The sequence below is a fragment of the Dermacentor albipictus genome, chromosome 1 (assembly GCF_038994185.2).
Source record: "Dermacentor albipictus isolate Rhodes 1998 colony chromosome 1, USDA_Dalb.pri_finalv2, whole genome shotgun sequence".
Taxonomy (NCBI): domain Eukaryota; kingdom Metazoa; phylum Arthropoda; class Arachnida; order Ixodida; family Ixodidae; genus Dermacentor; species Dermacentor albipictus.
This window is the reverse complement of record NC_091821.1, coordinates 398,806,079-398,819,718: the sequence shown is the minus strand read 5'-3', so window position 1 is coordinate 398,819,718 and position 13,640 is coordinate 398,806,079. Positions and strand designations below refer to the sequence as shown.

The 13,640-nt window shown below is 46.5% G+C and overlaps 1 protein-coding gene across 1 annotated transcript in view; it reads left to right on the top strand.

Moving 5' to 3' along the window:
• Positions 1 to 13,640, top strand: part of LOC135921321 (tudor domain-containing protein 1-like) — a 75,260-nt gene that overhangs the window by 21,037 nt on the left and 40,583 nt on the right. Inside the window, exons 12-13 of the mRNA XM_065455655.1 lie at positions 4,086 to 4,172; positions 9,417 to 9,614. Coding sequence (XP_065311727.1) covers positions 4,086 to 4,172; positions 9,417 to 9,614 — 285 coding nt within the window. The remainder of the gene's footprint in view (positions 1 to 4,085; positions 4,173 to 9,416; positions 9,615 to 13,640) is intronic.

Sequence of the window (13,640 nt, the reverse complement as noted above, 5' to 3'; positions counted from 1 at the left end):
CAAAGACGCTGAACATGTGAAGGCAGCGAAGGCCCTGATTCGTTGTTTCTTGATTGCAAGCGCAGCTGCGACGTACATGATACGCTGTGTTTTGGCGCTTGCCGTGCCATCTCCGCACAACATTAGCAGCTGTACAAGATTTGCAAAGCCTCCGAGATTCGCAAACAGGCAAGAAGTCTCGGAGGTTACGTAGAATGGAGAGGCGGCAGCCGCCGCTGCCTTGTGGCTGACCTCGCGTCGGTTGGATTTTTTTCCAATTTTGCCTCCTCTCGCCGTTATCTCCATTTCGGAGGCAATACAGCCTTGTGTGTAGGCAGTAGGCGCGTTTCTCTGGCCGTGTGCCAGGTGAGCGTAGTTCGAATTATCCGTGAGGGAACCTTCTCGCGTTCGAATTAACGGACTTTTTTATACATAGACTTCTGTGGAGCTTGGCAGGACCAAATCGTACAGTTCGAATTATCCATAAATTCGAATTATTGAAGTTCGTATTAACGAGCTTTCACTGTACAGCATTTCTTGGACGCGCACACTACCATGTTGTTGGGTGGTGAGCACCAAGCCTGGGACAGCCATCTGCTCACAGCAGCGAGAGGCAGCCTACTCAGCCTGCTGGTTGGAGTCCTCGGGTTGTCGCCGGCCATTCATTGGTCGTCCAGTTCATGCACACAATCTTTAAAAGGCTTGTTGAGCGTGACGTCCACTCGTTTGCATAGACAACATCGTTTCATGCGAAAGCCTCTTCTTGCAGCATCATCCACTTGAAGGTGATAAACGGAGGAAGCTTTCAATAGTCAGCAGTGCATGCAAGTATTACTGTGAAGTGCGAATGCTTGTTCGTCGATGAGAGCAGTTTCACTTCTTTTGCCTCGCACTTGCGGACGACTGTGATGGATAATGGCAAAACCTTTGCATTGCATTAAGCTAAGAACCCGGTATAGGGGGAACCCTTAAATTGCTCCCTTGACAGCCTGGCTTCACGGCAAGCTCTATGGCTTTGTTGCAGATGAGAGAGAGAGAGAGATCAGAGAGAGATCTACATCCTCACTCTTGATATAAATGTTCTGATGAAAAATGTTCCACGCTGTTTTTCATGTTAGCACTACATGATCAGGCACTCTGACCGGTAGGCTTTCCATTGCACTAAAAAAAAATGGGTACCATAAAAATTGGTTCTCAGTCCCTTTAAATCTATGGGACTGGTGCCGTACTGCAACGCAGTTCGAATAATTGTGCATGTGTGAATTATTGGTCGGCAAGTGTATAGAAATTTTAACTTCAATGAAGCTGTTGAATATCATGCACCATTCTATTAAAAGGCCTGCGTGCTTTAGAGATGCAGTAATCCCTCGTTATAATGAAGTCAGTGGGTTAGCGAAAAAATTTGTTATAAGCGGTAATTTGATATAAGCCACCACTCGAGAAAAGGTAAAGCAGTCAAGCTTTAATTGCGCCACAACTGCGAGGTAGTCAAAGTACAATGTATTCAGTGAAGAAAAACTTTATTCAGGTGCAATAAAGGCAGTGAGCTTTGGCTGTTTCAAGTTCTTACCGGGCACAAGCAACCCCTGGTCTAATTTGACCAAGCATTGCACGAGGCTGTGGGCGCCGCCCGTGCATTCAACCTTATTTCACAGAAGGCGTAGGTACTCCTACGTCTGCACCATAGTTGGCACTTCACGTGGCTTTTCGTCCTCGTTGGGGCTACCAACAGTGTCAATAGTATCTCTGCATCCGTCACTGGGGTGACCACGGGAGCAACAACGTTGGCCAACGCGAATGTCTCTGTAGGGGTTGAAGGACGGACTTCGGGATGGAAATCCAAACTTGGGAGGGATTATTTTACATTATTTACAAGGAGGTGAGCGTCAAGTACCAGTCGTACAGTCATTACGAGCCGGCAGCAACTCGGACGCTGCGGCCCGCGGCAAGAAGTTCGAGAGAGGTCAATCAGAAGTCACCTTCTACCTCTTGGCCAGCAATTTTATGAACTGCCTCATACAGATCGCTGCAAGTCCAGTCATCGTCAGGCTGGTGATCATCAGGGTTGCTGACGACGGCGCGGGAAAAGCCAGCGCGTGCAAAGCAGTTGGCGACCTTCGAAGGTGCGAGTTCTTTCCATGAAAAGTTCAGCAAATGGATTGAACTAAGCAAATCAATGTTGTGCCTCATGCTGGAGTCATACGCTGTGAGCATGCGCTGCAAAAAAGCCTTACGGTACAGCTTCCAGGTGGTCTCAATGATGTCCTGCTCCATTGGTTGCGGTACAGCAGTTGTGTTTGCAGGCGAAAATTTCACAGTGATTGCTTTGAGGTTGTCGATCTTCCTGTGGCTCGGTCAATTATCAATTATGAAAAGCATTTGCCGATTCTTCCTGTCGAACCGTTTATCCAGAAGCCGCACATGCTATTCAAAAATACAAAAATAGCAGCAGTCATCCATGCTTGCTTATTAGTTCTTTAGATGCATTCCTTGGGAATAGTTGCATTTCGTAAGCACTGCGGTTTCATCACCTTCCCTAGTATCAGAACGAGAAGCTCGTCCTCGCCTGTTGCATTGGCATCAAAACAGTACTGTGACAATTTCCTTGCGCTGTTGTCTTCCGGATGAGGATCCGCCAGCGGTAGTGAACGTGTGATTCGGTAGCATCTTGTGGGAAAATGCAGCCTCATCTAGGTTGTAGGTGTTTTTGTCTTCATACTTTTCAAGTAGAACTTGGAGCTGATGTTGGCGCCATTACATCTATAGTGTCACGGTTCACGGATGCACTTTCGCCAGCGATCGACTTTGAGCTCATGCTGTGTCGTTTCTTGAACCGCTTAAGCCAGCCGTTGCTGCACTTGAAATCTTTATGGCCCATTTGGAGGGCAAGAGCTTCGGCTTTTGCAGTAGTGCAGGTCTGTGTACAGGGAGATTTGCACTCCTGGCGTTCTTCAACCACTGTGGAAGTGCACCTTCCACTTCGGGGTATTTTGAATCACGATTCCTCTTCTTTGCCAGCGCAGCTTCCTTGTTTTTCAATAAAGTCGATAAAGTAGACGGTGGTATGCCGAATTCCTTCACGATGTCAGTTTTCTGCTGGCCACCTTTTTCCACTTCTTTCATCAGCAGAACTTTCTGCTCCAAAAGTCGGACACTTTTACCCATTGGCTGACGGAGCCATTTATCACTGTACAGCACAAAAGCACACGCAAGGCACGTCTAACGAAGCACTCCAAATAACACACAATCACATGGCCTGCAGCACGGATCCAAACCTACGCGCCGTCGGTGCCAAAGTGACTGAATGCGGCGGGTGACGCAGAAGGCAGGAGCTTCAAAATGTCATTGGGACATCTCACTTTCCTCGTCGGTGCGCGCTGGTGATGGTGATGGTTGCAATGACGGGCTTGGCATTGGCTCCACGTGAAGTGGACGAAAGGCAACCAAGAAGCAGGAACTGCGGAAGGGCACCCGTTGGTGGAAGATTGTGCTCGGGAGGGCAGGCCAGAAGAGGGCAGCTTTGGAGACGCAGCCACGTCGAAACTGGCAGCTAGGAGGCGAGGAGTCGACATGACTAGTGAGAAAAGTGACTGGCGTCGAAACGGCTTGCAGACTGGAGAGCGAATGAGGAAGGGAAGGCAGTGGGGCCGCTTTTATAGGGGGATATGCAGAGGTCACAGAAGACTACAAGAGTATTGTGCTAATTGTACTAATTTGTCGGTGGTATTAATTTGACACTATGTGTGGAAAAGGGTCGCTGCCGCTCGGCGGCGGGGATGCCTCCGCTCGCCACTTCACTCTAAGCTGGTCAAGCTTTTTGTGTGCTTCGTGTAATGCAGCTTAAAATGCGTGTGTTTGGGTCAGTACCGGAAGAACTTTAGAATAAAGTGATATTTCGAGTAAAGCGATTTCGTTATAACGAGGGGTTACTGTACATACAAGCCAATACTTCAGGCTTTAGTCTTACATGATGGTTAAAAAAAAATCCTTTAGTGAGTAGAATGTCAATCTAATGTTCAAGAACTTTGGGAATGCCAAGTCTCGTGCATTTTGCTGCTGGCACAAGTTGTTCAGATTCTGGCAAGCTTATTTCTGAAATCTTGCAGCATCCGCAAGTGCATACAAAAGTGGACAAGCCAACGAGCACACGCCACCTGGAGTTCGCAACCCTGCGACTCGGAGAGGATGTTGAAGTGAGTTTCTATCTCAGTGTCATGTCTTTACTGAGTAGCTGATGGCGTATACTGAGGGTCCAAATTTTCTGTGAAAAGAAAGGCCTTCGTATCGGGTCACAGGGGTGTCTTATTAGCAATTGGCCATGTTGGAATGTCGTCACACTTCGTGTAGTATCTTTTGATTTGCCTCAGTGAACACTTTGTTCTTCAGGTTTTCGGTGCCGGATGTATCATATATGCTATGTTATTTTTATGTCTGAAAATTTTGATTTAAGCATAGTAAACTTCAGGGGCGATGCGGCTTTTGCATTGCAAAACATGGTCAAAAAGCTTATTTTTTGGGGAATCACATCTTCAGTTTCAGTAACCCCTTTTTTTATCCGATTCCAGAACATTACTTAAAACCACGTAGAAGTGCTCTAAAAAAGTTGATGTGTAAGCCAAGGTGGTGAACAATTTTGCGGAAATCAGGAAAGAGCCTTGTTTTTCAAGCCACATTATCTCCGAAACGGCACAACCGAACGCCGATGCGACATTTAGAATGTCACATTTAGCTATGCTCACAATATTCAACAGACCGTCCACTGCATTCTGTAGGCCCTCGAAACCTCTCAAGGATCAAAGGAGAAAATGTTTATACAATACAATGTCCTCAAAATGTAGTACAGTGAAACCTCGTTAAATCGTAGTTGGCCGGAGTTCGGAAAAAGTATGTATTAAACGGTAGTATCTTTCTAAATGTCACTGTGGCATGCAGTTAAAATTTCGTTTTGCATATTAACGTAGACGCCACGACTTCTGCCTTTGGTGCTTACAACGCGCTAAACACAAGCTAAACACGGTTGTTCTCAGCGAGCCGCAGCACGCTTGGCCAGTGGACTCATGGCGGCACCCCACCACGGCCGGGGTATCTATACCATGTAGCGGACTGCAGCTTGGTGTCAGCTATTGGCCAGTAGCAGCAGTCAAAGGGAATGATGAAATAGGGCATCCGATGACGAAATAATGTGTCTGGAAGAGAGTAAAAACAGGGCCTTCTGTTAAGGGGGGACGCGGGTCTTGAAATCGCGAAAAATGGTCAAAAATGGCAATTTTCAAAAATTGCGTTTTTGAAGTCCTTAATGTCCCAACTATGCCTCTACAAAATATTATGGCGCAATTCCTACTCGAAGTATAAAATAAACGGTAATTTATAAACGTCGGTGAGCCGAAATTGAACGCCAAGCGCGAAGATTTGCCTCATTTTCAAGCTGCCGTAGCTCCGCGCGACGCGTACCGATCGGCGCCATCTTGGTCTCGTTTGAAAGCTGGTTTCCCGCTCTCCATTCTGGCGCCCCTCGGCACGCTCTAGACCCTCGTGCAGCGGAGGGATTGGCACCCGTTCTCAAGCGGGAAATCGTCGCGAGACAGCCGCTGATTGGGTGAACCGGGCGCCTCCTCGAGGCGCAGCCCTCTGATTGGCCGTGACGTATGCTTCGCCTTCCGCGGCCGCGTTGTCCGACTCCTTCACGTCGTCTGCTTTCGCCTGGACGCACGTCATTTTTCGAGCTCCTCTTTGTTTCCTAGTATTTTTCGTTCTGCCTTTTTCTTTATCGTTCTTCTAGATATTTGGCTATTGGGTCGCTTCTTTTAACCACGAATTTCTTGCTTTTGCGTGCCTGGTGGCTTTGTTCCGCGTGTCACGATGGCGCGAGACGCGCGCTTGAAAGCAAGCACGCGAAAAGCAGTCGGCAAAAAGAGACGCGCATGGAATAAGAACAGCGCTACATCGTCGAGAACTACAGCTTCGGTGATGCCGCAAGCTGCTGTGCCCTTGGTGGATGCGGCAGGACTGAGCTCGCCAACAACAGCTTCGCCGGTGGACGCGGCTGAACAAACCCCGTCGACGCTAGCTTCGCCTGTGGACGCGGCTGGACAGTGCCGATCAGTGTCAACTTCGTTACCGCAAGTCTGTGCAGTGCCGGTGGATGCGCCTGGACTAAGCCCGTCGAAAATGCCAACTTTTGAGACGCTGCAAGTCGCTTCGGATTCCGTGTCGTCGGAAGCGGCCGAGCCGGCTGACCTAAGCCTAACGTTGACTTCGGCGTTTCCGCACGCCGCTTCGGTGCCGACGGACGCGGCTGAACCGAGCTCGCGTGCTCAACGTTTCGACACGGTGTTTTTCACGGAGGCGGAGTGCGCGGGGCGCGAAAATTACGCAGACAACGTTAAAACTTCATTGGCGAAGCAGTCCGCGACTTCCCGCAAGTTCGAGCTAATGAACGTCGGCACAGCAAGTGAAGATGACGATCGCGGCACAGAGTACATCATCGTTGATCTCTCAGTGCTAAAGAAGATGTTTGTGTCCACAAGCTGCAGCAAGTGTGGGATGACCACTCTCCAACTCGCAAAGTGCAGTGAGAGAGAATACGGCCTAGCAGTGAAGTTGGAGCTCACATGCTCAAATTGCGATTTCGCCGAGCGGCACTTCTCGTCGCCACGAGTGCCCGGGAAATCCAACATCACGCCCTTTGAAGTCAATTTGCGGGCAATGAAGGGAATTCAAAGTATAGGCAAGGGAGCGACTGCCCTAGCAGATTTTTGTGCCACCATGAACCTCTCTCACCGAGGACTTCACCACAAGACTTTCAGGGGGCATATGGACACCATGGTGAAAGCTTGCCAGGCAGTAGCTACTGCTACAGAAGCAGCAAGCGTCAAAGTGGTGAAGGACATGTACAAGAACTTCCTGAATCCACCAGGAAATGTAGATGTCATATTTGATGGCACATGGAAAACACGTGGTCACAATTCAAATATTGCAGTAGGCTGCATCATAGAGCTATACACTGGCCTAGTACTGGACCATGTTGTGCTCTCGAGGTACTGTCGTGGGTGCCATGGGGCACCTGATCCCAGTGATGATGGGTACGGTGACTGGGCTATGAACCACAAGTGCATGAAAAACATCGACTGCAATGCCGGCCGGATGGAGACTGAAGCAGCTATCATTTTGTTCAACAGGTCTCTGGAAAAAAATGGGTTGCGGTACACAACTATACTTTCTGATGGTGATAGCCGCACCTTTCATGCATTGACCTCAGGAGAAGTGTATGGATATATATCCATTGAAAAGAAAGACTGCTTGAACCATGTCCACAAGCGGATGGGGACGGCTCTTCGCAACTTGGTGGAGAAGAAGAAGGCACAAGGAGAATCTCTTGGCGGAAAGGGCAACCTCACCCAAGATAAGATAAAGAAAATTACAAACTACTATGGGTATGCCTTGCGGAGCCACAGCCACGACGTTGCAGGCATGAAAAAGGCAGTGCATGCCACGCTGTTGCACATGACCTCGACAGATGAAGCCCCAGACCACAGTTGCTGTCCTCAAGGGGTTGATTCGTGGTGTGCCTTCAATCGTGCTTTGGCGAACCAAGTGGAGCCGTCACCACACAAAAACCCTCTGCCAGGCCACGTTCGCACTGCTCTTGAGCCAATCTTTGCAAGGCTGGGCGACGAGGCCCTCTTGGAGCGCTGCAAAGATGGCATGACACAGAACGCCATTGAGTGCCAACACTCTGTCATTTGGAGCCAAAGCTCCAAGAACACGCATGACTCTTTGCTGGCTGTTGAAAGAGCTGTTGCAGAAGCAGTTTCTCGCTTCAACCAAGGAATGGCAGCAACCAGCAGAGCTGTTGCAGCACAGCTTGGTTACAGTCCTGGGAGCTGCCTCATTCGTAGGAGCCTTGAGAAAGATAAGCAGAGGCTGTGCAGGTCTGATAAAAGTCACACCAACGCTGAAAAGGTGAAGAAGAGGATGGCCAAGAAACACAAGCCTGACAGAACCCAGGACTACTGCCCAGGACTTTTGTGAATGTGTGGCAGATTCATAGAAAATAGCAGGTGACTTTTTGAGCTTTTTTTTTGTCAAAGGCCAACGCAATACAGAAGTTTTCGCAATCTTTACATGAACAGATTTCTGTGAGTTTGGTGTTATTGTGTTCAGTAATGACTGGGCTGCATGCTAAAGCATTAAATTTTTCCATGTGATAGGTAAACAAAAGTGGCAGAGTAAGCAAAACTTTGAATGCAATTTTCTCAGCTTTGCTTTTTCGATCAAATGCCTTTGCCTTACGGAACTTTTCATAATGTTTGCATCAACTGATTTTATTGAATTAGGTATCATTTTTTTCAGTGAAACCTCAGCTGCATCCTAAAGCTTTCCATTTTTCATTAAACCAAATAGACTAGCAATTAGGTCAGGTGTAAGCTAATTACTCCTGCATTGTTTTTTTCTTCCTACTTTGATATTCATTCATGACCTATATGATGACTTTTAAAAAATTTCTTTAGCTTTAGGATGTGCATTAGGTCCTTGGAAATGACAGCTATTCTTTAAAACTAGTTTTTTTAATCAAGAAATTACCATAATGGCCCGTAACAAAAGACCTATGTGGGATAAGTTATTTTGCGATATCTTCATTTCTAAATGAGATATATCAAATCTGAATATATATTTGGAATCAGCATTGAAAGATATATCTGCATGCGAATTTTCAGGAAGATACGTTAAGAAATAAAAAAAAAGTTTTCAAGACCCTCATCCCCCCTTAAAAAGAGAGCGTTTGAGAGAAAGGTGAGAGAAATGACGCTTGGTGCGAATGCGCCCAAGACGCTCATTGCGTTTCTTTTGGTGCGTTCATGACAGGTGTCATTTAAATTAAGTTAGGCATGGGCTTCAAGTTAAGATGCATATCTGAATACAGGGGTTCGTCTGTCGCCAACATTTGTTTACTGCAAGTGCATTCTGTTTTCCTGTTTAGCAATGCGTAGCCTAAAGTGTCACTCAAGGTCCCGAAGTGCACTCTCCGTAAGTGCACTGAACTTGCCACTTGACAGGGGCAATAATTGTTATAACTGACAACGCTGTGTTGGAGAACACATACAAAAGCTGACAGTGCATCAGGTGCTCATTTTTATATGGAAGATATTATTAAAACCGGTATCATTAGAAGTGGCTTCAGCTGTGTGTCCCAAAGTGACAATTCAAGAGTACATGTATGACGCACCTTTTTTGGCCACTTATAGAATAAATTCACTTACTTTTTGGTAAATTGGTATTTCAAACTCCCGATTATTCGTACCTTTTGGCGGTCTCCGTGTAGTCTGAATTATATGTCTGCGACTGTATCTATGGGGGCAGGTTTATTTATGGGATAGTATGATAGTGTACTGTTTTCACTGATGCTTCAAAGACTTGTCTTCTTTTCTACTGCTCAGGTGGTCTTCTCCTACGGCACCAGCCTGTCTGAATTCTTCCTTCAAAATGTGTCCGATATGCCAGACTTGGCGCAGCTGCAGGCCACTTTGCAGGCAGAGTGTGCAACCAGCAAAAGGTTCAAGCCCACCAAGGGAGAATATTGCGCAGCGCTCTTTGCTGATGATGGCCAGTGGTATCGTGCAAGGGTCACCTCACTGGTGAGTTACTGTGCTAACAAAATTTTGCAGTTTTGCCCGAAGGGTAAAATACCTACAGTGACAGCTAGGTATAATATTACACAAAGTGGGCAGTGCAAATTGCAGTAAACATTCTATTACTTGCTAAATGTGACATATAGCTGGTGTAATAAGGAGCACCAGCAGTGGGAAGTGCACTGGCTTGTCCCAGAGCAAACATTCCATGCTACTGCTCCTTTTACCATCTCGCTGTGCTGTTCTTCCGAAACTCTGCATGTCCTGTGAACTTTAACACTGGACACGACAGAAGACAGCATGCATCAAAGCACTATCCTTTTCTCACTGAGGGCAACCTGGTTTTGGAAAGTGTTTTTTCTTTAGTTCTCAAATAGTCTTGATGAAATTACCGTATTTACTTGGATAATGATCGCACCACTCAATTTTGTCGCCAAAATTCAATTTTTTTTATTTCCCATGTAATGATCGCACCCTGAACTAGCCGCATCGATATGTCGTGTGCGAAGTCTAGCTAATATTGATCGCGCTTACCATCTGTCGAATGCTACGCGGACGACTCTTCAAGACAAACCAAGCGGTCTGCACGCACCAAACATACTTAAGTAGATGCCTCATTTCATTACTTCCATCACTTTCCGTACTTCCATGACTGAAAAAAAGCTGCAACCAAACTTGCCTTTATTATGTGTAGGCTTTATAATGGTTGTGGTAAACAACAACAAAAAAGGCACCTTTCGATTCTTCTCATCTGCACTCGTGGGCATGCAACAAATCATGAGCGGCAACGATAGTAGCCACATTTACGCTGATACGTTAAAAGTGTACCCTATTCATATGCCTACGCTTGTAACACAGCTAAGATATTCACCCACCCTTAGCGGAAACGTGCCGTATTAGGATAGTAGTGAAGATGGATGCCACAGTTTCTGCAGCATGCCAGCCATGTGTTTCTATGTCACTGGCAGCTAAGCGCGCCCATCTGTTTCTGTCCCCTCAAAGTGGACATGGCTACGTTATTGTCGCAAACTTGCCGATATTATCAATAATATTCATTATTGACATGGAAGAAACTGTTTCAATGCACGTAACGTACTCACGAGAAGAAAAAAAATCGCGTTCGGCGCGCTCCGCTGGCCACGATTTTTGTTTTGGTGTCCCGCAGCAAACGTGGGACGAAAAAAAATTTTTTTCTTTTCGCGGGAAATTGAACCCGCGCATTGATCGACCCCCTGATTTTGCATCAATTTTTCTGACAAAAAAGTGCGATCATTATGCGAGTAAATACGGTATACATACCGTATTTACTCGCATAATGATCGCACTCGCGTAATGATCGCACCCCTAAATTTTGTCGTCAAAATTCGATTTTTTTTTATTCCCCGCGTAATGATCGCACCCCGAACTTGCCGCAGCGATATGTCGTGTGCTAAGTCTAGCTAATAATGATCGCGCTTACCATCTGTCGAATGCTACGCGAACGACTCTTCAAGACAAGCCAAGCGGCCTGCACGCACCAAACATTCTTAAGTAGATGCCTCATTTCATTACTTTCATCACTTTCCGCACATCTATGACAAAATGAGGTACAACCAAACTTGCCTTTATTATGGGTTGGCTTTATAATGGTTGATCTCAACAAAAACAATAACGGCGCATTTCGATTCTTTTCATCTGCTTTTGCACTCGTGAGCACGCAACAAATCGCGCGCGGCAATGATAGTAGCCACGTCTCTGATACGATAAAAGTGCACCCTATTCATACGCCGACACTTGTAACACAGCTAAGATATTCGCCCACCCTTAGCGGAAACGTGCCGTATTAGGATAGTAGTGAAGACAGATGTCGCAGTTTCCGCAGTTTCCGCAGCACGTCACCCATGCATTTCTATGTCACTGGCAGCTAAGCGCGCCCACCTGTTTCTGTCCCCTCAAAGTGGACATGGCTACGTTACTGCCGCAAACTTGCCGATATTAACGATATTATTCATCACTGATACGGAAGAAACTGTTTCAATACACGTAATGTACTCACGAGAAGAAAAAAAAATCGCGTTCGGCGCGCTCGGCTTGCTCCGCCGGCCGCCATTTTTGTTTTGGTGTCCCGCACCCGCAATCTCGCATCCCGCAGCAAACGCGGGGCGAAAAAAAAAAAATTTTTTTTTCGCGGTAAATTTAACGCGCGTAATGATCGCACCCCTGAATTTGCGTCAATTTTTCTGACAAAAAAAGTGCGATCATTATGCGAGTAAATACGGTACTTGTTTAGCTTTTCTTGCTGATTTCAAATAATATTTAGTTTTCTTCTTGCAGGTCAATTATTTTATGAGTTAATTAATATTAAAAACGACACTATTGCTTCAGGCCTCCATTGTGAGAAAATGGTAGAATAAAAATTTCATTTTAATGCGTCGTTCAATAGCCCTAAAAATGAAGAGTGCAATAATGCAGGCATTCTTAGAGTGGTCAGTATAAGTACCATTATAACAGTGAAACCTCGTGAAACCGTAGTTGGCCAGAGCGCGGAAAGAGTAAGTACTAAACGGTAACACTGCTTAACTGAAATAGCGTGAGATCACTTATTTACCTGTCAAAAGCGAAACTCAGCGAGAGTGCAATGAAAGGGCAAACCACATGCAGTATTTATTCACTTCGCACAACAAAAGTCTGTTATTTTCGTTTGATGCCGCGCAGCCTAGCAGCGACAAGAGTGGCTTCAAACTCACTGAAGCTGCAAGCCAGCTTTTCTGCCAGCCCCCTTTTCTCGGCAAACATATGCACGAGGCTGACGTAACGCGCAGCTTCTGCCACTGTCGGGCCTGAATTGCCCTTGCTGTCGCTTTCCGTGTACTCCTCATCACTGCCATTAGGAGACACTTTGGCAACAACAGAGACAACAATGGCAAAAAGTCGAACCTCGAAAAGTCTAAACGTGTTGCCGACATCTTTTCGCGGTCACAGCAGCACAGCCGGGTGACTTCTCCTTCACATTCCAAATGCCACACAGTTCAGTCGATGGTAGATGCCCCTCGTGTTCCAGCGCAGACTTCTTCGTGCCACCTTCGATAGCACGAATGATATCCAGTTTTTCTTATATGCTGAACACCCGATTTTTTTCTGAGCTTCAGCATCACGGGAGTCCTAGCTTGCACGACACCGCAGCACTCTTCTGGCACGGCGCCGAAATGATGTTGATGTGGCTTCACCCCTCCAAGCGCCCTTTGTGTTTGCACTTGGAGGCCGTTCTGATCTTTTGAGGCTCATTGTTCTGCTGGACCGTTGTACTGCCATTATTGTAATCACAACGTACACTCGTGATTGCATGACGAAAAAGGGAAACGCTACGTGTTAACCGATACGTACGCAATAAGCTGGTACGCTTTATGCAGGATACAAAAGCGTCATGTTCAATGGCACACAGTCTTCCGTCGCACACACGGCGCTGGGGGGAGGGGAGAGATGGGACGGGGCGAGCACGGCACTTTACTCTGGCAGCAACTGCACGTTGCGTCGCTGCGGCACGCCCTATCTTCAAAGCGATCTGCATCAGGGGCTGAGTCGATGGTGGCTCATACCTTTGTGCGTGCTGTGTTCTTGCTACTCAGTTTGCGTTTTAGCGAATGTTTGCAAGTTCATACAGCCGATAAAACTACTATCCTTACTTTGTGTAGCCGTCTACACATTGGTTATCACAATTGGCGGTCCGCATTTCGGGCGAAACTGACTTTTTTAGAGGTGGCCGTGGAAAAAAAAATTGCTCAAAATTTTACCCCACACAATGAATGCAACTTTGCGCATATTTTTCGGGAAAAAAGTGTGTTCATTATGCGAGTAAATATGGTAATAAATAAGTAGTGCATTCTACTGCAGCTGCAGGACTAGGAGTTGTCTAACCTTCTTATTAGCAGCTTCCAAGTAGCACCTTCTGTATTTTCTGAAATCTATTCCGAACTTTTTGTTCTGATAAGATGGATCCAAAAATTGCATGCCTGTTAGTATCTAGTACGGTTCTAAATCTGCGTTGTCATATTG